We start from the raw sequence: 24,826 nt of genomic DNA on the forward strand, positions 1-24,826 counted from the left end.
TTTAAAAATGCTATTTATTTTCACAAGCCTTGTCAAAACCCACAACATTTCGCCAGATGTTTCTCTTTTGCTGGGATCTCTATGAGTAAAGAATGAACAATGAATCCAGAAGAAGGAACAAGCTACTTTTTTACGATTATAAATGCCTTAAGATTTTGTCCATTTGGAATTCACCGCATAAACCTCTCGTCTTAAAGGTGATCCTCACAAGGCAGAGAAAAGAAGGGGACAAGAGGAAATGTTTGTGATCCATCTCCAAATTCTTGTCCTTGCAAGAGATTCTTCTTGTCTGATGGGCACTCAAAGTAAGGTGGAGTGAAGGTACTGGAAAAGCAAATAGCCTCTTGCACAAGAATCTCTAGAGAGCCATGAGATACCCATACTCTTAAGTCAGTTTGTATCTTCAGGGACATCTCTCACATTCATTTTATACAGACAGCTTCTAAAGACCATGAAGAGAAAGAAAACCAGAAAATGCAATACAACGCATCTCTGTACTTTCCTGATAGCCAAAAATGTCTCTTGTACATATGTTCAACAAAATTCCAGAAGTCACTCAGCCAGATTTGAAAGTGACTCAAGAACACTACCAAGACAAAGCTAAGCCCTTTAAAACACTTATTGATTTCAACAAGAGATATTTAGTCAAATAGTGAGATCTATGCTTTAAGTCTACTTTCTTTGCACGTCTGTAAAAACATACAAGCTACACAGGAAACATAGGGGAACTGAATAAAGATAGTATTCTCTTCCCACCTCATCAACATCCTTACATGTACCAGGTCCTTACATGACCTGGATGGCCCAGGCTAGCCTGACCTCATCAGATCTCAGAAGCTAAGCAGGGTCAGCCCTGGTTAGTATTTGGATGGGGGACCACCAAGGAATACCAGGGTTGCTGTGCAGAGGAAGGCACTGGCAAACCACCTCTGCTAGTCTCTTGCCACGAAAACCCCCAAAAGGGGTCGCCATAAGTCGGCTGTGACTTGATGGCCCTTTACACACACACACACCAGTAGAAAAGAGAAAGAGTCCAGTAGCACCGTAAATACTGACAAAACTTCTAGAGAGTGTGAACTTTCGTGAGTCACAGCTCACTTCTTCAGATATGTACCAGTGAGGGGAAACAGGGGGGATGGGGGAGGGGTACACCAGAAAGAGCACAGTATGGAAGCAAGGAGAGGGACGAGAAAGGAAGGACTCCATATGCATCACTTGGCCTCTGATTTATTGGTTCTATCTAGGATATCCTGGCACAACCAGTAGTAGTTGTGGGGAGGGGCTGTGGCTCAGTGGTAGAGCATCTAGAAGGTCCCAGGTTCAATCCCCGGCATCTCCAGTTAAAGCACTGGTTCCCAACCAGGGGTCCACGAGAACTAAATTAAGGCACGCGAAACAAAGTTAGAAACCCATAATAAATTAATATTTTCAATTAAAAGTTCTCTATTATAAAATATATATATTCAAATCTTATTCTAAGTTTAATGTTTAACTAACAGTTATGATTAAAGTTTATTTTCAAATTCTCAGAATTTTTATTTTGAACCTTGGGGTCCCTGAACCGAACAAAAAAGTCCTAGTGGTCCCTGGTCGAAAAAAGGTTGGGAACCACTGAGTTAAAGGGACTAGGCAAGGAGGTGATGTGAAAGACCCCTGCCTGAGACCCTAGAGAGCCGCTGCTGGTCTGAGTATACAATACGGACTTTGATGGACCAAGGGTCTGATGCAGTATAAGGCAGCTTCATGTGTGTTCACGGGTCGCTCAGAGTGCACTTACCATACAAACAGTGCAGACAACCAGTGTGCTGTAGTGGTTAGGGGGTCAGAGTCAGGTTCAAGTCCCCACTCTGCCATGGAAGCTTGTTGGGGGGAGAGGTTGGCCTTGGGCTCACACACATTCAGCCTAACCTACCTCATGTACAGTTGTAACAATGATAAAATGGAGAAGGGGAAATGGTGTTGCACCATCCTGAGCTCCTTGGAGGAAAGGCAGAATAAAAATGCTATAGACAGGCAAGCAGGCAGGACAACGGTATGCTGCTGGTGCCAACACTTGGTACCTCCTCAGGCTAAATCAGAGGCCAGGTTCTAATCATGAAGAATTCATGCAAGCAATCCTAAAGTAATTCATTTGTTTCCTTTATATCCGACCTTTCTCCCTTCATGGAACCCAAAATGCTAGACATAGGGGTACACATGTAAAGTACACATGAAGCTGCCTTACACTGAATCAGACCCGTGGTCCATCAAGGTCAATCTTGTCTACTCAGACAGGCAGCAGCTGTGTAGGATCTTTTACATCACCTACTACCTGGTCCTTTTTAACTGGAGATGCCAGGGATTGAACCTGGGACGCTCTGCATGCCAAGCAGATGCTCTACTACTGAGCCACCGCCCTTCCAGGGCTACCAGGACATCCCCCATCCAGACACTAATGGGACCCCAGACTTGTTTCACTTCTCATTAAGTTACAATATGACATGCCTTTAAACCATACCTCAGGTACATTTTACAAGCAACATTCCCCTGCATGCGCACACACATTAAGGAGATACAACAGTACAAGAAGGGAATGACTTCCAACTGCAATAAGCATCCATCAAAATGCCCCCATTACAAGTTAGAGTTCCTTGGCATGTAAGGGGAGGGGATACGAAAAACTGTCTACTTCTAATCTCTGCAAGCAAACCTTCAGGGCCTCCTATCCCAGCAACCACCTGGCTGCGATGAACGCAGCAAGCCCACAGCATGGTCAGTGCATTAATGTTCACACCTAGGTGGCAAACAATCCCGCACCTCAGGAGGCAAGCCACATGTATTCCCAGCGTGTCAGCCGAAGGAGTGGTAAATCCGGCTGCATGATTACAATTTAACCCCTCTCTCTGTTACCTCTTCCTCTCCGCTTAGTAGCTGTGTGACATGTGCCTCCCGCCACCTCTGTGCTGAGAAGCCCTCAGGAAAAACAGCTTCGGAAGTCAATCTGCCGTATCTAGCAGGAAGCAGAGCACTTTAAGGAGTGATGAACGGGATGGAAGGCCACAGAAAGGTGCCAAGCGCGCACATCTGCCCACAGCGGTGCCAAAAAGCGATTAGATCGCTATTATTCAAAACACTGCTTTATTCACTAATCCCTGAGCTATCGTTCAAATTCAAAGAGAAAAGGGAGCGAAAATACACTGTGATATACACCTTGAAGGCAAAGATACCCTACGGAGAGAGCTGGTGCACACATTTACGACACAATTCGACAGTTACGTCGTTTTTTAAAAAAAATAGCTTTTTTTAGTATTTACTGTTTTCAAAATGAGGTGTAAAATAAAACCGTAAACAAATGAAATCAATTAACACCACTCTAGTTTAAGAGGAAACCACAGAGAGATTCTTGGATCATTACGATCAGAAGGGAGCCAAGGGAAAGAAGAAGAAGAGTTGGTTTTTATACGCCGACTTTCTCCACCACTTAAGGAAGAATCAAACTGGCTTACAATCTCTTTCCCTTCCTCTCCCCACAACAGACACCTTGTGACGTAGGTGGGGCTGAGAGAGCTCTAAGGAGGGCGGGGTTTGGGGGAGGGAAAGACTTCAATGCCATAGAGTCCAATTGCCAAAGCGGCCATTTTCTCCAAGTGAACTGATCTCTACTGGCTGGCGATCAGTTGTAATAGGAGGAAATCTCCAGCTAGTACCTGGAGGTTGGCAACTCTAGCTCTAAGAGCTGTGACTAGCCCAAGGTCACCCAGCTGGCTTCATGGGTAGGAGTGGGGAAACCACCCGGTTCACCAGGTTAGTGTCCGTTGCTCATGTGGAGGAGTGAGGAATCAAACCCAGTTCTCCAGATCAGAGTCCACCGCTCCAAACCACCACTCTTAAACACTACACCATGCTGGCACTCCATCTAAGCCCCCAGGCTAAAACTGTAACTGGCTTTACAAGGTAAGCAGAACTTAGTGCACTGGTAATCAGCGGAGCCCAAATTGTGGCTAACGCATTCTGGATGTATTGTAGCTTCTGAGCAGCCTTCAGTGGTAGTCTCACAGAAAGTACATTTCAATAGCCTAAGTGAAAAGTTACTAAAGCTCATACCACAGTGGCTAGCTTCTTTTATCCAGGAGGTAGAATCTTATAAAACATGCTCTTGGTCATTGCCTCAACCTAAGCATCCAAGAGGAAGCCCGGGTCTAAGCAGATATCTTGGAGGAAGTGTGACAAAAGTGGAATAAAGTCTTCTAGGGCCCTGACCTGGGATGGCCCAGGCTAGCCTGATCTCGTCAGATCTCGGAAGCTAAGCAGGGTCAGCCCTGGTCAGTATTTGGATGGGAGGCCACCAAGGAAGTCCATGATCGCTGTTAGTCTCTTGCCTTGAAACCCCTACGGAGTCGCCGTAAGTCGGCTGTGACTTGATGGCACTTTTCACACACACACACACACACACAGTCTTCAAGGTGCCTCAAGGCTACTGTTAAAATGTGTTCATTTATACTGGCAGAGGGTAAATGGGAATGGTACAGGAACACATCTGGACAGGAACACATTAGCCCAAAGTTAGAATAAGACCCCTCAGAACGGAACCAGGTCGAGGTGGTTCTATAGTCAGAACAAGTCTGTAAAGAGCTCTTTAAGACGACTTATGCTGGGTTTGTAAATCTGGAAGACAGACAACCTTTGAACAGGCCCTGTAAATGATGCCAGAACATTGTGCACAGAAATATGCAAAATCTAACTTATTAGAGAGTTTGTTTTTTAAATACCTTAAAGGCATTGGTGTTAATTAGAACATAGTTTATACTTTATAGATTTTCGTGACAGCATCTTTGCTGGATTAACACTTGCCATCTTTTAAGTCGTGCTCCATATGTGTGAGTGGTGTTTTGTTTTGTTTTTAGGTCTCGGCATTAACAAACCCATATTTAACTTTGCATTTCTTGTCTCAGACCAATTACTTACTATATAAAAATCAAGAATTTCTCCAATAACTAGGAACAGCTCTCCCCATTAGTTTCTTTCCAGATATTGAGCTCTTTTCATCCCTCTATTGGAAGTCAACAGGCAGAAATGCAAAGAATACCAGCACTTGGGAATCAAAGAGCCTGTGCGCCGTTCATTTTACTGCCTGGATCCCGCCTGAATGAAGTTATTTATATCACAGTGTGTTACAGTTCCAAGCCAGCATTTTAGGAAATAGAACCCCATCTATCAGAGACAGATAACAGACCAGCTTTGTGGAAGGTTTACTGGCAATAATTATTCCTGCGTCCATTCAAAGGACTCCAGGTGAATTTCGTTTCATCTGAACCAAAGAAGTATATATATATTTTAAATCTCTAATAAACATGGAAAGAGATGGTTCACACACTTTCCTTGGTTTTGCAGGATGACGTGTCAATGTTATGAGGCAGCCTGAAGCATCATAATGGTGCGGCAGAGTGGTTAGAGCATCTGACAAGGATCAAGGACTGCACGTGTCAGATATGAAGCGCACAGGGTAACCTTGGACCAGCCATTCTCACTCAGCCTAACATATTTCACATGATGTTCTCCCTGTCTCCATTTTATTTTCACAACAATGTATGTAGTCCTGTGGTCCTCAGAAATAGTCCAGGACACAAATGTGATTCAGTAAAACTAAGATCACTCGCCATACAGTTGGAAGGCGACTCATTGGTCATCTAGTCCAGGGTTTCTTAAACTTTTTCCACTCGCGACCCCTTTTCGCCCGATAAATTTTTACGTGACCACGGGTATATAGGTTTATAAAATAGGTATACAAATCAAACATTTACTGATGATAAATCATAAAGAAATTTATTTTAAAACAATTCTTTGGTATGCATATAATTTTACCATTTATTAAAGATTAAAATAAATTTGCATACTAATGAGATAGGTGTGCTTGTTTCACGACCCTCACATTCAGTTACTCAACCCCATATGGGGTTGTGTTCCCCAGTTTAAGAAGCTTTGATCTAGTCCAACATTCTGCTCAATGCAAGAAATCCCAAAGGAAGAGCATTCCCAAGTGCTGGTACTGTCCAGCCTCTGCCTGAAAACTTCCAGTAAGAGAAAGCACACCCAACCCAACAATCTGGTTTTCTGGTCCAACTGGTCTCACCTTAGGCAGTGTCTCCAAATATTTAACTGAGTATCTACCTTTCTGTAACATAAGCCCATTAGATCTCTGAGACAGCAGAGAAGAAGACTTTGTCTTCTTCCACATGACAGCTCCTAAGATATTACAAAAGCATGTACCGGTTTCTCTCCTCCTCCTGTTATGGCTAAGGGTGTTTTTAGAAGGCCACCTTTGACCATTTAAAGGCACAATGAGATTTGTCTGGTAGCTGGCATCTGCTGTCAAGATGACCGTCACTGGAGAAGTTTCCAAACAACAATGCAAACAAGAAGAGTGTAAGAACGAGTTTACAGGGCATAAAAGACAGGTACATACACAGAATCATAGAGTTGGAAGGGACCACCAGGTCATCTAGTCCAGCCCCCTGCACAATGCAGGAAACTCACAACTACCTCCCACACACTCACCCATTGACCCTTACTCCATGCCCAGAAGGTGCCCAAGATGCCCTCCCTCCCTCACATGAACTGCCTAAGGTCACATTGCTGACACATGACCATCTAGCCTCTGCTTTTAAACCTCCAGGGAAGGAGAGCTTACCACCTCACGAGGAAGCCTGTTCCACTGAGGAACCGCTCTAACTGTTAGAAAAGTCTTCCTAATGTCTAGACAGAAACTCTTTTGATTTAATTTCAACCCATTGGTTCTGGTCCGACTTTCTGGGGCAACAGAAAATAACTCGGCACCATCTTCCATATGACAGCCCTTCAATTACTTAAAGATGGTTATCATATCCCCTCTCTGTCTTCTCCTCTTCAGGCTAACCATACCCAGCTCCTTCAACCTTTCCTCATAGGACTTGGCCCCATTAGCTACTGTCACCATAAAGGAAGACACTGGCCTGTGTGAGAAGGAGGAGGAGGACAAGAAGAAGAACAAGAAGAGGCTCATTAATCTGATGCTTGTACTCAATCACAACAAGCAGTGGGATCTATTAGGGTTAGTTCATTGTGCCAGCCTATTCTTCTGTGGCTATATTCATGGGATGCTAATGAATGCTACCCTGAGTTCTTGTGGATGGCTAGGATTAAAAACAAACAAACCACAGTGCCAGATTTCAAGTCTCAGCAGAAATTTTTGTAGTAAAATATGACCCATGGTGCCGAAACCACATACTGCCACAATTATTCTATCAGCACACACAATAAGGAAAACAGAGCTGGATAGCAACATCAATATTATTATCCACTTCATCCGTGTTACTGCACTATTTAGTCCTCACAGTTACTAGCAAATCTACAGCTGAGAAGTATTTTGCTTCCGAACTAGGACCAGAGGCTGAGAATATTCCTCAGAGCTAAACAGTAAAAATGGTAACTGATGAGTAAAGCTTTATACCCTAAACATAATTATATTGTCCCAAGCTGGAAATCGTTGTGCCAATCTATTCTTCTGTGGCTATATTCATGGGATGACAGTGCTATATAGTGGTAAGAGCTTCTTCAGACTACAACTGGGGTTCAAATCCCGACTCTGCTATAAACGTTCACTGGGTGACCTTGAGCCACTCACTCCCTTTCAGCATAACCTACTTCACAGGATTGTTGGAGGAGGAGGAGAAGAAGGAGAAAAAGAAGAAGGAGGAGAAGAAGAAGAAGAGTTGGTTTTTATATGCTGACTTTCTCTACCAAAGGGAGACTCAAACCGGCTTACAATCACCTTCCCTTCCCCTCCCCACAACAGACACCCTGTGAGGTAGGTGGGGCCGAGAGAGCTCTAAGAGATCTGTGACTAGCCTAAGATAACCCAGCTGGCTTCATGTGGAGGAGTGGGGAAACAAATCCAGTTCACCAGATTAGCCTCCGTTGCTCATGTGGAGGAGTGGAGAATCAAGCCCGGTTCTCCAGATCAGATTCCACAGCTCCAAACCAGCACACCACGCTGGAGAAGAGAACAACATATGCTAGCCTGAGCTCCTTGGAAGGCAAGATAAAGATGAGATAGCCAGTTCCTTCCATTATTTGTTATCAATTGCATGCAAGGTAGTATAGCTCTTTACATGTCAAGAAACAGTTCTCACATGTGTTTGCCAGGTGGAAACCACAACCACCAACAACCAGGAAAGCAGGAAACATGCATGTGGGGAGGGGGAGTGCCACGTTAAATAAATTATTCAGTCACTCCTCCTACAAGGACCAACATCAAGGCTACTTTTCTGAAAGACAAGTGAATGCAATGCACCTTAAGATTTGAAGCATCAAAAGTAAAAATGCCCTCCTTCCTACCAGGGTTCAGACATAACAAGCTGAATAACAGGGGAGCACATCATTAACACACAATTGCACAAAACTAAAGGTTGCATTAGGCAGCTCTGTCGGCTCAGAGATGGGGCTTCTGTGTTTCTGATCCTGGCAGGCCAGGTACAAAAGGCACCGATTCTGCTCCACATCAGCCATACAGCTAGCAAAGACTACCAGAGGGTCAGCACTGGTACATTCCCATAAATCCTTCATTCCAGCGGATTCCAGGACCAAGTTGCTCCTAAGCCATTTGCAGACCCCATGTGGAAAGGGCCACACAAAGCCAACATGGTGTCGTAGATAAGAAGAAGAGTTGGTTTTTATATGCCAACTTTCTCTACCACTTAAGGAAGAATCAAACTGGCTTAAAATCACCTTCCCTTTGCCTCCCCACAACAGACACCCTGTGAGGTAGGTGGGGCTGAGAGAGCTGTGAGTAGCCCAAGGTCACCCAGCTGGCTTCATGTGTAGGAGTGGGGAAACTAACCCGGTTCACCAGATTAGCGTCCTCTGCTCATGTGGAGGAGTGGGGAATCAAACCACCACTCTTAACCACTACACCACGCAGACTCTAATCTGGAGAACCAGGTTCAATTCCCCACTCCTACATATGAAGCCTGCTGGGTGACCCTGGGCCAGTCACAGTTCTCTCAGACCAGGCAGAGGAAGGCAAACCATCTCCGAGTGTCTCTTGTCTTGGAAACCCTACAGGGATCACCATAAATCAGCTGAGACTTGACAGCACTTTCCACCACCATGTGGAAAGGGAAACTAAGGAGCCAGATGGCCTTGGTGAAATTACCAGAAGGCTCTCCGAGGGGAAAAGAAAGGGGAAAATTCAAAAAAGGGAACAGCACTGAGTGCCAAGAAATACCAAAGTCAAGTGTCAATCCACTGAGGTGTCTTCTAAGTAGCCTCCAACTTGGTTTCTAGCTGACAGAAGACACAACCAGGGGGGGGGGGACATCTCCAAGCACTTTTCAGCTTGCACCGACACTCCAGTTTCTTTCCAGACTCATAAGAGCATAAGAAAGGCCCTGCTGGATCAGACCAAGGCCCATCAAGTCCAGCAGTCTGTTCACACAGTGGCCAACCAGGTGCCTCTAGGAAGCCCACAGACAAGGCAGCTGTAGCAGCATCCTGCCTGTGTTCCACAGCACGTGAGATAATAGGCATGCTCCTCTGGTACTAGAGAGAATAGGTATGCATCATGACTAGTAGCCATTTTTACCAGTAGAACAGAGTTGCACTTACCTGTAACTGCTGTTCATTGAAGTCTTCTGTGCAGCCCCACATGTGGGACTGCGCCTGCGCGCAGGCCTGCCGCTGGAAACTTTTATTAGCCTTAGACCTTTAAGGGGGATGCCCCTCCCCTTGAGCAGCGAGCCGACTTGGCGCCGAAACCACCGCATGCTCCTGGGCGGGGCATCCCCTCCGTCCTCAGTTCCTTGCCCGCCGCCAACCTTAGCCAATGTAGTAGATGGTTCCCCGGTGATCCTGAAAATAGGGCCAGGACTGGGTACAGAAGAGTAGGATAATTAACCCCAACTCTCTGGTCCGTAACATACATTCCTCTTCTGCTAATTCTTCCTTTTTTTTTTTAGGTCGACAGCGGGGTCGGAGGGAGGGATGTGTGTCTGCACCGAAGACTTCAATGAACAGCAGTTACAGGTAAGTGCAACTCTGTTTTCATCTTCAGTCTTCAGTGCAGCCCCACATGTGGGATTTTAACAAGCTTGCCCAACAGGAGGCAGGTGTCGATCTAGGAAAACAACGTCTGAAGGACTGCTCTTCCCACTTCCGCGTCTCTCCTGGCTTGCAGGTCCAGCGCGTAGTGTCTAACAAGCGTGTCTTCGCTTGCCCACGTCGCCGCCTTGCAGGTGCCACCGACGGGGACTCTTCTATGAAGCACAGCCGAGGAGCCCTGGGCTCTGGTGGAATGAGCCCTGACTTCCAAAGGACACGTCACCTTTGCTTCCCTGTAAGCAAGTTTTACTGCCCATACCACCCACCTAGCTATGGACTGGGGAGATGCGGGCTTCCCCTTCTTGGGGCCTTGAAAACAAATAAGAAGAAATTTTGATTGTCTAAAATGTTTCGTTCTATCAATGTAGTAAAGTATGGCCCTCTTAAGGTCTAACATGTGTAGGGTCTTCTCCCCAGGGGAAGTTGGTTTTGGGAAAAAACTGGTAATACCAAGTCTTGCGACATATGAAAACTAGAGACCACCTTAGGTTTGAACTTGAGGCTGGGGTGTAGCACCACCCTTTCGGAGAAGCATTGGAGAGGGGAGCCCGAATGGAATGACGGGGTCCTCGGTACCGGGAGAGGCGCTTGTGTAAGGGGCCTTGGATCCGGAAGGGTATGCGCGGGGGTAGCCGGTTTTGAGCTTGGGCGGCTAGATCCAGCGCTCTTTTGCTTATGCTTTGTCTTGTGCTTGTGTTTCTTAGAGACGTGTGTCGGATCTGAGAGGGTAGTTGGATCCGAGGACCTCCGGGCAGAATCCGGGTGTCTGCAAAGCTGGAGCCGAGCGCACGGATTGTGTGCTCCTAGGAGATTTGGAGCTGGTCGCAGGGGAAGGAGCCATCAGGGCCTTCTTCCAGAGCTCCGCGTTCAAGCAGTCTGCACGGGCGTTGCGACCCCGGGTGGAAAAACGCTGACATATGCCACAAGCCGATACGTTATGCCCCTCGCCCAAGCAGATTAAGCACAGTTCGTGTTGGTCTGTGTGCAGTATCTTCGTAGCGCACTTGGGACACAGTTTAAATGGGTCTTGGGGGCCATCCCGGGACTCAGCACGCGGCCGAAGGAACCAGGGGAACAGGGTTTTCTCGCTCTCCTCGTACGTAGTACGGTAGATCGAGGATCGGTAAAGGTCGGTGGGCTGGTCGGGAGGATCCGAGCAGCAGCCCCGTGTGGAAAAACTCACAAATCAAAAGTAGAACGACGAAGGAATTCTGAGGTCAGGCGAAAAAGCTCCGTTCTTGGCGGCGGCAAAGAAGGAACTGAGCAGGGAGGGGATGCCCTGCCCAGGAGCATGCGGTGGTTTCGGCGCCAAGCCGGCCCGCTGCTCAAGGGGAGGGGCATCCCCCTTAAAGGTCTAAGGCTAATAAAAGTTTCCGGCGGCAGGCCTGCGCGCAGGCGCAGTCCCACATGTGGGGCTGCACTGAAGACTGAAGATGAACCATGGGATAGCCCTCTCCTCCATGAACATGCCCACTCCCCTCTTCAAGCCTTCCAAGTTGGCAGCCATCACCACATCCTGGGGCAGGGAGTTCCACAATTTAACTATGCGTTGTGTGAAGAAATACTTCCTTTTATCTGTTTTGAATCTCTCGCCCTCCAGCTTTAGCAGATGACCCCGCGTTCTAGTATTATGGGAGAGGGAGAAAAACTTCTCCCTGTCCACTCTCTCCAAACCATGCATAATTTTATAGACCTCTATCATGTCTCCCCTCAGCCGCCTTCTTTCCAAGCTAAACAGCCCTAAGCATCTTAACCGCTCCCCATAGGACAATTGCTCTAGTCCCCTAATCATTTTGGTTGCTCTTTTCTGCAACTCCCTCCACCCCACCCGGGTTAACTAGGTAGCCTCCTGATAAAGAGATAAAGCTCTGTAATCTCAAACCACCAGGTCAATAAGTTACCTTAGGTTGGACGCCCTGAGCCAAAAACTCTGGTCTGCTGCCACACAGATATTTTTCTCTTCCTTGAGTTCCTTATGGCAGCAACATTTTTGAAGCATCTACTTAACATCCTCAATTCATCGTATTTCTGTGTTTTATCCCACTTTGATGCGAACTTTCCCAAACCTAGTATGATACGATCAGTTTGGAAAGATGACAGCCTTTGGACATCATGTGATTGAATGGTACATACGTTCTTCAAATCCTGCCTTCATTGGTGCTATTTTCCTTACCTTAGTCTCTACAGCAGCAATTCCTTTCCCCATTGGAGGGCTTTTTAAAAATGGTAATTGTTATAATGTTATATCACCATCTATTGCAACAATATACTTGTTCCCAGGTTTGCTTGTTTAAGTATGTTTCTAGACCTTGGGGGTTCTGGAGTTATAAGGGGGCAAGATGCAGGCTGTACACTTCTCTTTATAACTCTGCAACCAAAAGGGATAGAGACTTTTAAAAAAATGAAAGTTGGGAACGAATACATTGTTGCAAGAGATTGTTAAAATGCTATAGCACCTTAGCATGATAACTATTACTGGGGTTTTTTGTTAAGCCTGAAAAAAATCCATCTGGTGGGGGGGGGGGGAAATGACAGCTGTAGAGGGATGTGGCAAGGAAAGTGTAGGGGAAACTTCTATGTGGGTGCTCCATTGCTGCAGCAAAGACCTTAAGATTCACAACATATATGAGAGAAACATGGAGACTCATCTCTGTGTTGAAGCAGACTTTGTATAGGATTTCCCAGGGGATGTTGGAACCTTTAGTATCTCCAAGATACCTTCCTGTTGTGTACGGTAGCACCCATTTAGTTGTATGGAAGCTGCTATCAGGACAAAACCAATCAGAAGATGAATAAGAGATGTCAATGGAGATGCAACCATAGCATTGTGAACATTAATGGCTGGTATGAAATTTGGCTTTGCACAGTTGTAGCTTATTCCTCTATCAAGGAGTTTGGGCTGGGTACCTGGTTCTTTGACCTGTCCTTATCCACAGCATCCCTGTAAGGGAGGGGGAGGGAGAGAGCCCTTTGTGGCTAAATAGGGAGATGAATCCTGATCTCCCCAGTCCAACTACTACACCACTACTACACTACTATTTTATTGCTGAGTCCAAGTGAAATTATAAAGCATCTTTTAAAATGCACCTGCCTAAAGGCATCAGGTCAAACACACACAAATTTTATTTCCCTGCTGCAGAAGATCCAGGAATGGCTCTTGATTAATAGCAGGAGCACAAATTTTTAAGCATTTGTGGCCTATAGCCAAGGTGATGCTAAAGAAAAGGACATTCTAAGGTAAAAAGGGTAAAGATAGTCCCCTGTGCAAGCACCGGGTCATTACTGACCCATGGGGTGATGTCACATCACGATGTTTACTAGGCAGACTATGTTTATGGGGTGGTTTGCCATTGCCTTCCCCAGTTGCCTACACTTTACCCCCAGCAAGCTGGGCACTCATTTTACCAACCTCAGAAGGATGGAAGGCTGAGACAACCTTGAGCCGGCTACCTGAAACCGATTTCTGTCAGTATCGAACTCAGGTCATGAGCAGAGCTTTGACTGCAGTACTGCAGCTTACCACTCTGCGCCATGGGACTCTCTAAATGGGTAAAGGTAAAGGTGCAAGAACACAGCTTTTAAAGCAGTCTTCGTATCATTTCCGCCACGCATAGAAAACACATTGGTCTTTACTCTGACTTATCAACTCTATGCTTCCAAATGCAAAAGGACTTTAGGATCTTCCTTTTAAAAAAACAAAAACGATTCTGCATACCTATTAATAGAGGCAGTGGGCTAAAATTATTCTGTTCTGCTTGACTCGGGGAAGGTAAACATTAGCTGAAATCTAATTAATGATTATAAGACATTGTTATAATAAGGACCACCACTTATGCTTTTGAAAGAGAGAGGAAGAAAAAAGAGCTATTGCTAAATATCATTTGGTAATTTGCAGTTTCCAGGAATAGTCAAAACTTGTTCCACCGCACCACAACCATCCAAGATGGAGCAAAATTACTTTAATTCCATACTACATTCTCTAAGTATAAACCAAGTGACCTCAGTTACAGCAGAGGCTTAATAGCTAATGCCAGCTCGCAGTGCAATTTCCAAGCCATAGCTAGAGAGGCAGCGTTTCTGCTACAACAAATAAATAATTATTAAGACAGGATTTAATTGACAGCTCTCTGGCTGGAAAGAGAACGTTTTTTGCTCAGGAACAGTCTGGTTACACAGCACAGACTGATAGGCTAAAGTTAATTGTGTATGTGCGCACACATACACACACAAGTGTACAATGTACCTCTTTTAACGGTTGAATTTAGAACCCGCCTAGCAAGTGGCTTCAGCCTGCAGGGCAGACAATGGTCTCTTATTGTAATGAACTGGCATGTTGCACTGGCTGACCCTAAAAGTCTTAGATGGATGGGCATGAGGCACAGCGATGTAATTGAGGGAAGACTCCAAGAGCCCCAGAAACAGGAAAATGGATAAAAATATACCTCTACATGACAAACTTGCCCCAGACAAGATCAGCGCTGCATGTTGGGGGGGGGGCATTTAAATCCAATTAGCAGCAAGTCTAAACTATACCTCACACAAGAGGAAGGAAAAGCTACAATTCTCATTCTGCAGTTTTTAATGGAATCTTTCACAAAATACTGCTGAGAAGAATGAGTTTCTACCATTTTCCCAGTGCTTTGCTTAAAGCAGAAAGAAAGGAATGTCATGATTCAAAACTGTGTGGAAGGTGTATCTTCTGAGCTGTAAGCCCTAGTCCTTAATTGCAGCTGGGACTGTGGCTTCGACCTGGTTCTCACTGAAGCAGTAAACCTGCATCCGGACTGTACCATAAGTGTATGTGGTTTTCCCCAGCAGGCCAAACATCACACCGCCATGGTTGTTGCAGATCAGGAAAATGGTGAAGGGGCGAAGGCTAAAGCCCATTCATGCCACAGTCATGATCCAAATCATGTGCCACGCATCCAGGCACAGAAGAGAACCCACAGCCCATGTGTGACTGTTCTACATGACACAGCATGGGGATCCCAGACCCAACCTGTGTTCTCCATAATATGTGAATCGGAACTCATGATCCAGACTATAAGTGGGCAGTTTACATGATAAAATCATAGAGTTGGACGGAACCACCAGGGTCATCTAGTCCAACCCCCTGCACAATACAGGAAATTCACAACTACCTCCCCCAACAGCCCCAGTGATCCCTACTCCATGCCCAGAAGATGGCCAAGGTGCCCTCCCTCTCATGAACTGCCTAAGGTCATACAATCAGCATTGCTGACAGATGGCCATCTAACCTATTCCTAAAAACCTCCAGGGAAGGAGAGCTTACCACCGCCCAAGGAAGTCTGTTCCACTGAGGAACTGCTCTAACTGTTAGAAAATTCTTCCTAATGTCTAGATGGAAACTCTTTTGATTTAATTTCAACCCACTGGTTCTGGTCTGACCTTCTTGGGCAACAGAAAACAACTTGGCATTCTACTCTATATGACAGCTCTTCAAGTACTTGAAGATGGTTATCATATCACCTCTCAGTCCTCTCCTCTTCAGGCTAAACATACCCTCTATATTTAAAAAATCTCTGAATATACAGTACTAGATGTTGGAAAGAAAGACTCTAGATTCAGCTTTGTTCCCACAGATCAGTTTACTATGTGTAGGGAGGCGGTTTTGAGACAGTATTCCACCAGCGTGCCATAGTGGTTAAGAGCTGCGGTCTCTAATCTGGAGAACCGGGTTTGATTCCCCACTCCTCCACATGAAGCCTGCTGGTTGACCTTGGGCCAGTCTCAGAACTCTCTCAGATTAAGGCAATGGCAAACCACCTCCGAACGTCTCTTGCCTTGAAAACCCTACGGGGTCAACCATGTCAGCTGAGACTTGCCGGCACTTTACACAAACACACATTCCACCATGTCAGCCACAACCACAGCCAAAACTGGTTCAATCAAATTTATCAAATCACAGTGAGAACCTAACCTACTGCTAACCCTTCAGCAATGCTGCTTGAGAACTAACCCTTCCCTGATATTGTTGTATGCTTGTCAGTGTGGTGCAACTGTTAAAGGTTCAGAATAGGACCTGGGACAGCAGCAGTGCCATCCTAAGCAGAGTTACCCCTTTCTAAGTTCACTTAAGTCAATGGGGTTCAAATCCTTACTCTGCAACTAAGCTCACTTGGTTCTGTCATTATTCCAGCCTAACACACATTATAGCATCATTGGGAATATAAAACAGAAGACAGGCGATCAGTATTCAGCACTCTGAACTCTTTGGAAGAAGGGCAGATGGCATCACTTTGTCCTACTAAGAATCCATCAGCCCACATAAGCTAAGACTCGCATGTGTCTTTGTGTATTAACTACCAAAGACCTGTGGCTGATGGAAAGGAGAATCCGGTTTTTAAAAAAATGTACCTGTTGATTTCTCATGCAATTGTTAGTAGCTTCATAATGCGGCTTCTCGAGCAGAGAACTTTCCTGTCCATTTGAAAGCAGTCCATGCAAACTCTAAAGGAGCTCTGTAGTGGCAAACTAGAAGATAGTACCTTGGAGGAGAGGCTGTGGCTCAGTGGTAGAGCATCTACCGTGGGTGCAGAAGGCCCCAGGTTCAATCCCTGGCATCCCCAGTTTAAAAAAGGATCAGTGCAGCATGCCAGTTCTGCCTGAGACACCAGAGAGCCTCAGTCAGTCCTAATATATAACACTGACCTTGACAGAGCACAGCCTCACTCAGGATAACCAAAAGTAATGACTGTAAACAATCACCGTGTAGTGAAACACATGGACCAATTGTCCTTACCAATTAAACAAATGTATTACTATCAGTATATCATGCATTACCAAGTTTATACCAAGTTTCCAAATAACAATAGCGTTTTGTGTCAAATTTCAAAATAACTATAGCAAAGTGCCATATGAATCTTAACAAAACGAATGACTTAATACATGTTGTAAATAAACACAGTCTTGACTTAATCTTGTCTTAAAAAGTACAGCTGTGACCAGCCGCCCAGCTTTGGTACTCATTTCGCTCAAGCTTGATCCAGTAGTATGTATGTTTTTGTTTGATTCCCTTTATTAATTGCCCGTGTCTGCCCAAAGTCTCTAAATTTTTGTCATTCCCTCAGCTCTGTGGCGTCAGTATTTTCATTCTTTTTAGGTTGTTCTTGCTGGGAATTCAGGATAAACTATCATCCAACGTCAACTCAAACATAACGTCAGTAGAGACAATGCATATATCCAGCTGCCAATCACAGAGGGAAGAGAAATCAAATCACATGCATGCATCAATGTGTTTGATCAGTCATGTCCAATCTGCATGGCCATATTTTGATGGACGGAAGCATCAGGAGTCTTACAGTCACAGCTCAGGCAGAAACCAACAGGTACACTTAAAAAAATTACCACTCCACTCCCATCTTCTGATGATCATAGAATCATAGAGTTGGAAGGGACCACCAAGGTCATCTAATCCAACCCCCTGCACAATGCAGGAAATTCACAACTACCTCCCCATACACACAACATGACCCCTACTCCATGCCCAGAAAATGGCCAAGATGCCCTCCCTCTCATCATCTGCTTAAGGTCATACAATCAGCATTGCTGACAGATGGCCATCTAACCTCTTCTTAAAAACCTCCAGGGAAGGAGAGCTCACTACCTCCCGAGGAAGCCTGTTCCACTGAGGAACCTCTCTGACTGTTAGAAAATTCTTCCTAATGTCTAGACGGAAACTCTTTTGATTTAATTTCAACCTGTTGGTTCTGGTCTGACCTTCTGGGGCAACAGAAAACAGCTCAGCACCCAACTCTATATGACAGCCCTTCAAGTACTTGAAGATGGTTATCATATCACCTCTCAGTCTTCTCCTCTTCAGGCTAAACATAGCCAGCTCCTTCAACCTTTCCTCATAGGACTTGGTCTCCAGACCCCTCACCATCTTTGTTGCCCTCCTCTGGACACCTTCCAGCTTGTCTTGGCTCATGTGGCCGGCTGCCTCCACCATACAAAGGCAACAACCCTGCCTCCAACAGATGGTCAGCCAGATTCCTGTTTGGAGCCCATCACAAGCGCCACCGATGCAAATTTCACCTCTGCGTAGCACTGGAAGATACAGAAGCTCTGCAGCTGGACTCAGCAACCCTAATCATTGAGCTGAGACCAAGGAAGATCCCATCTGATGCTAAAATGGCCACTCTGGTAAACATTCATTTTGACAAACTGGATGCAAAATGTTTAATTGATAAAGTAAGCACAGACAAGATGATGCATGAAGAATCCTGCGTCGTTGTCATCAGAGGCTGTAACACCTAAATGGAACCTCCACGCTCAGAGGCACTATACCGCAAACTACCAGATGCCAGGGGCAAAGAAGAGGGATGGGCTGACAGCAAGTGGGGTCTAACGCATGAAACTGCCTTATACTGAATAAGACCCTTGGTCCATCAAAGTCAGTATTGTCTACTCAGACTGGCAGCGGCTCTCCAAGGTCTCAGGTAGAGGTCTTTCCCATCACCTACTTGCCTGGTTCTTTAACTGGAGAGGCCAGGGATTGAACCTGGGACCTTCTGCATATCATGCAGATGCTCTACCACTGAGTCACAGGCCCTCCCCTGAGTTTCTCACAGCGTCATGTAGTGGTTTAGTGCAGCGGACTCTAATCTGGAGCACCGGGTTCGATTCCCCACTCCTCCATGTGAAGCCTGCTGGGTGACCTTGGGCTAGTCATAGTTCTCTCAGAACTCTCTCAGCCCCACCTACCTCACAAGGTGTCTGTTGTGGGGAGGGGAAGGGAAGGTGATTGTAAGCTGCTTTGAGACTCCTTAAAGGTAGAGAAAAGCGGGGTATAAAAACCAACTCTTCTTCTTCTTCTCCAAGGCTGGAGAAGTACTTGATTTAATGAGTGATCCAGGAAGACATTCCTTCAGCTCTCAGCTAATGCCGGACCACACAGAACACACAGTCCATTCTAGCCATGCAGTTGTCCCTGGCTTTTTTCAGGGAACACAGGTGGAAAACCAGCATGCACCAAACTCCCGTTTGTGTACATACATATTTTGCTTACTTCATGTGTGTCCCACAAATATATATCCTAATTCACCCACACATTGGGGGGGGAAATCCTCCTTGCACAGATATCTAGGGAAGGAGACTCCACTGCCATTCTGAGCAATCTTCCCCAGTGGCCAAGCGTTGGTGTTACTACAATGAACGATTTCCTGACAGATTCTGTCATTCTTTTCAGCATACAGCATAAACCAGGAGTCCGTTCCCATGGAACCCTGCCAGGTAGTTTTTCTGCCTATATCCAAAAAATCCAACCCACCAAGTTTTCTCATGCTGCATGGCCCCCATTACTTGATGCTTACACCACCAGGTATCATTCCCAGGGTACCAATTCAGTAACCAATGGCCTGCGGAGTGAGAAAAAGGGAGTCTTGCCTCTTACACCAAGAGTAAGGAGAGATATTTGTCCCAGTTTGTGAGACACCCCCCTCCCCTGCCGGCAGCCCCTCCTCCCACCCTGACAGAATCATGGGGTGTAAGGAGAAAGGAATCGATTCCTCTCCTACCTCAGCCAAAGAGGACTCTGGGGTCACAAGCCAGATCGCCTTTGCAGAGTTCCACTTTAAATGCTCTCTCCCAGGGCGCTTCCACACATCCTGAATAATGCACTTTCCATCCACTTTCAATGCACATTGCAGCTGGATTTTACTGTGTGAAACGGCAAAATCCACTAGCAAACAATCATTAAAGTGCATTGAAAGTGGACTGAAAGTGCATTATTCAGGATGTGTGAAAACGCCCCCACTGTCATAACAGACATTTTAAAACCCCGCTCAATCAGACAGGCAACAGAGGATGCTTCAGAAAACCCCACTGAAAATTGAGCTCACTAAAGAGCCCCAGGCCCAGACCATGCCACTTCAAGGTTTCCTCTGAGGGTGTGCAGAGAGCACCTTGGTCATATTCGAGCAGAGAGCACACACAACTAGGAAATAGAGGGGGCAGAGCACGCCAGTCAGAAAACTTCATTTCAAACAGGAGTAAGCCTCAGTGCCTCTTTTTTTTAAGAGTCCTGAAGACAAATCTGCAAGATGTCCTAACTGATAGGGAGGGGAAAGATTAAGGTTTTAAAGTGGAAGGGGAGGCAGAAAGAACATAAGAAAGGTAATGCTGGATCAAACCAAGGTCCATCAAGTCCAGCAGTCTGTTCACACAGTGGCCAACCAGGCGCCTCTGGGAAGCCCACAAACAAGGCGACTGCAGCACCATTATCCTGCCTGTGTTTCACAGCACCTAATATAATAGGCACCTAATATCATGCTCCTCTGATCCTGGAGAGAATAGGTACGCATCATGACTAACATCCATTTTTTACTAATAGCCATGAGTAGCTCTCTCCTCCATGAACATGTCCACTCCCCTCTTAATAATTCATTAAAGTTTCATAAACTATTCTCCCACTACCTTTCAATATGATACTTTTAGAAAAAGCAAACTTTTCTCTAGATTCACAGACGCAGTAAACACATGAAGCATCCTCTGTTGCCTGCCTGATTGAGAGGGGTTTTAAAATGTCTGTTATGACAGTGGGGGCGTTTTCACACATCCTGAATAATGCACTTTCAATCCACTTTCAATGCACTTTAATGATTGTTTGCTAGTGGATTTTGCCGTTTCACACAGTAAAATCCAGCTGCAATGTGCATTGAAAGTGGATGGAAAGTGCATTATTCAGGATGTGTGGAAGCGCCCTGGGAGAGAGCAGATGACCCCGCGTTGTAGCGGGATGGGAGAGGGAAAGAAGCTTCTCCCTGTCCGCTCTCTCCACCCCATGCATAACTGCCCAGACCTCCATCGTGTCTCCCCATTTTCCCCATCTGAATTCTCAAAACTCTGCATGGGGGCTTATGGTTGAGTTTTGAGAATATGGATGGGGGGAGAGTGCATCTCAAGAGGGGCAAATCCAAGGCAAAACCTTCCATGAATAAATAGCCAATGGAAGGTTTTGCCTTGGATTTGTCACTCTTTAGATGCACATTTTCCCCATCCGAATTCTCAAAACTCTGCATTGGGGGCTTATGGTTGAGTTTTGAGAATATGGATGGGGGGAAAGCGTATCTAAAGAGTGGTAAAAACAATGCAAAACATTGTCGAAGGCTTCCACGGTCAGAGTTCATCGGTCCTTGTAGGCGATCCGGGCTGCGCGACCGCGGTCTCGGTAAGACACCCAGCCCCCGGTCCCCCAGCCCGGATCACCTCCAAGGACCGATGCAAAACCTCCCGCGCAGAAATGGCCCGAGAGGCGAAGAGGCCGGCGGGTCCCCCCCCCCCTAAAAAAGCACCCCCACTCACCACCGCGTATTGTCGTAGTAATGCTCCAGCACGGAATAGCCGAAGAAGGAGCCGTTGGGCCCCTGGAAAAGCACGGGCTGCTCCAGGTCGACGTTGTAGGAGCCGGCCAGCGCCGCGGCCAGGGCGGCCAGCAGCGCTCGCAAGCCGCCCCGCCGGCCCGGCCAGGGGGACCCGGCCATTCTCCCCCGCGCCCTCCCGCTCCGGCGCCGAGGGAGCCCAAGCGCCGCGAGCAGGGGCTGCGACCCCCGCCCAGCCGCCCCCCTCCGGCCCAGGACGCCTCCTTCCCCCTGCAGCGGCCGGCGGACAACTGGGCACTTCGGAGCGCCGCTGCACGCCGGCCGCGCGCCCTCCTGCCTGCCTGGGGACCCCCGAAGCCGGCGCCGCAGCGCCCTCTAGCGCCGCGCGCTCGCCTCGCCTCGCCCCTGCGCGCTCGCGCCCTTCGTCTCCAGCCCGGCGGTCAGCGCTTGCCGAGAGCCCACGTGCAGTCAGCACCAGGCCCGTTGGGGAGCTGCGGTGGGGAAGGGGGAGGGGACGGGTCTTGAGACAGCAAGGTAGACTTCCCCTGACGATGGAAGACCCACTGGTCTAGCAGTTGGTAATAACCTCTTTTCCTTTCTGTAAATGTATTGGAATGTATTAGGACCGCAAGGGAATAGCTTGTTGCTGGGCAGGATATCTCGGTGTGTCTATGTCTGTAGTAATTGGGGCAAGAGTCGCGGAGGGTTACAGTAAACCATAACAAGAACTGGGTGGAACTGTTACTCTACTGCCGCCTCGATGTCTGGAGTGCTATCAGCCTACCCTGAATGTTGATGGGTTGTCATATCTTGAATTTGGAGAAATATCATGTCTGGAGTGCTATCAGCCTACCCTGAATGTTGATGGGTTGTCATATCTTGAATTTGGAGGAATATCATGTCTGGAGTGCTATCAGCCTACCCTGAATGTTGATGGGTTGTCATATCTTGAATTTGGAGAAATATCATGTCTGGAGTGCTATCAGCCTACCCTGAATGTTGATGGGTTGTCACATCTTGAATTTGGAGAAATATCTCTCCCTCAGTACAATCGGGGCTCAGAGATTTCTGCCCATTAGGGCCTCTGAGTCAGCAGCTGCAAAGAAACTGTTTTCTTGACAAAACGATCTCGGGTCTCTCTCTCCCCCCACAAACCCCCGTTTACCACATCAGTATCTTGCGCCTTCCTCGCTGTAGCCTGCCGACAGATGGGGCTGTTATTCAGTGCAGGTCCTGTAACACAGAAATAAACCTGTCCAAGGTCAGAAATGGTTGCAGGAGAGCCAGGGAGACCCGTGGCAACCCGCGCTTTCTGCGGACAGATCACAGGACCCAATCCTTTCCCACCCACCCCAAATATAAATGGGAAATTTCAGGATTTGCATAGTTGTAGTCACAAGACTGATTGCACACAGTTCTGTGCTCTGTAGGTACTCCACAATAGGCATAATTTTGAATGTGTAAAAAATGTTCAGGGTGGCACAGGGGGTGCTAAGAGGCAAGGGGGTTGCAGGGGAGTGCTAGAGGGGGGCCCCTTCAATCTGTGTTTTTGGGTAGGGCAGGGGGTGTTTGGGTTGAGTTTGTGGAACCAAGGGGGCTGTGGCCCGAGATGTTTGGGAACCACTGGTCTAAAGCGATTTTCAAAAAAATGTGTGGGGATATTTAAAAAACAGGCTCTGCTTCTCTCCCGGCACATACAGCGCAGTGTAGTGGTTAAGAGCGGTGGTTTGGAGCCGTGGACTCTGATCTGGAGAACCGGGTTTGATGAGCAGCGCGCCGCGGGCACTAATCTGGTGAACTGGATTGGTTTCCCCGCTCCTCCACACGAAGCCAGCTGGGTGACCTTGGGCTAGTCACAGCTCTCTTAGAGCTCTCTGAGCCCCACCTACCTCACAGGGTGTCTGTTGTGGGGAGGGGAAGGGAGGGTGATTGAAAGCCGGTTTGAGTCTCCCTTAAGTGGTAGAGAAAGTCGGCATATAAAAACCAACTCTTCTTCTTTTAGCTCCATCTGTCCCTCCATCTCACATAATGTGTGAGGCAGGGTGGAGGTGTAGATGAGGTTGTAAGACTCCTGATGGGAATGAAGTAGATTTAGCCCTTAGGTGTTGGAGGAGAATGTTAAGGATACCGTGGACAGCTAAAAAAAAAAAAAAAAAAAAAAATCAGTGGGTTCTAGATCAAGTCAAGCCTGAAATGACCCTAGAAGCTAAAATGACTACACTGGGGCTGTCGTACTTTGGTCACATTATGAGAAGACAAGAGTCACTGGAAAAGACAATCATGCTAGGAAAAGTTGAGGGCAGCAGGAAAAGAGGAAGGCCCAACAAGAGATGGATTGACTCTATAAAGGAAGCCACGGGCCTCAGTTTGCAAGACCTGAGCAAGGCTGTCAAAAATAAGACATTGGCTCATGAGTCAGAGGCGTGTTAGGTGCAACAGGCGACTTGACTGCACTTAACATACACACAGCCCTTCACGCTGCACGTGGAGGAAATGCCTTTTTTTTTAAAAAAAAAATGTTCCCTCAGGTAAAAGACTCCCGGGAAATAAAATAATAAATAAATAAAATTAGCACAATAAAGGAGAAAAGTTATAACCCAGAATCCCTGTGGGGCTAGTTTTCCACACAAGGAAAACTTTTCTAATAACAATAAGGTCAAGGTAAAGCCCTGTGGCGCCATCCTGACAGAAGTCAGTTTCAGGTCTCAAGGTTGACTCAACCCTCCATCCTTCCGAAACCTGCCCGGTCCACCGGATTAGCAGCCACCACTCAAGTGAAGGAATGGGGACTCAAACCCGGTTCTCCAGATTAGAGTCCGCCGCTCCAAACCACCATTCTCAACCACTACACCACACTGGTGGCCACTGCACACACAACATGCTGTTGCTGAGAGGTGTACTTAAGGCACCAGTGGCCCCTACCTGCATGGGAACCACTGGCATCGTAGGGCAGTGTGTGGGTTCAAGCCAGGTAGGAGCCATGGCGGATCGGCTTCTTCCCTTCCCCCGCCTTTGGGTGATGAAGCCATGGCAAGTCTGTTCCTCCCTCCAACACATACACACATCAGGGGAGTGGGGGCTGCAATGAGCTCTCTCCTTCCTTCCCCATCCGTTGGGGAGGCACGGCCCTTCCCAAGGCTGTTGTCGCTTCCCAATTTACCCCTGCTTGAGCCTCAACGAGAAAGATGGACTCTAAATGAAACAATGGACAGTCTTTTCCAAGTGCCAGCCGTATGCACTGGGCTCCATTTGGTTGCCTGGGTAGGAAAACAGCCCTGTGTTGCTGAACAAAAGGGTCTTTTGCACATGCTAGGGCAGGGGTGGGGAACCTTTTTTCTGCCAATGGCCATTTGGATAGTTATAACAACATT

General features: G+C 46.9%; 1 protein-coding gene across 1 annotated transcript in view; it reads right to left on the reverse strand.

Moving 5' to 3' along the window:
• Positions 1–21,617, reverse strand: part of ITGA9 (integrin subunit alpha 9) — a 275,713-nt gene extending 254,096 nt beyond the window's left edge. Inside the window, exon 1 of the mRNA XM_056857744.1 lies at positions 21,439–21,617. Within this exon, the coding sequence (XP_056713722.1) occupies positions 21,439–21,617 (179 nt within the window). The remainder of the gene's footprint in view (positions 1–21,438) is intronic.
• Positions 21,618–24,826: the final 3,209 nt, after the last annotated feature.

Source organism: Euleptes europaea, chromosome 11 (genome assembly GCF_029931775.1).
Source record: "Euleptes europaea isolate rEulEur1 chromosome 11, rEulEur1.hap1, whole genome shotgun sequence".
NCBI classification, from domain to species: domain Eukaryota; kingdom Metazoa; phylum Chordata; class Lepidosauria; order Squamata; family Sphaerodactylidae; genus Euleptes; species Euleptes europaea.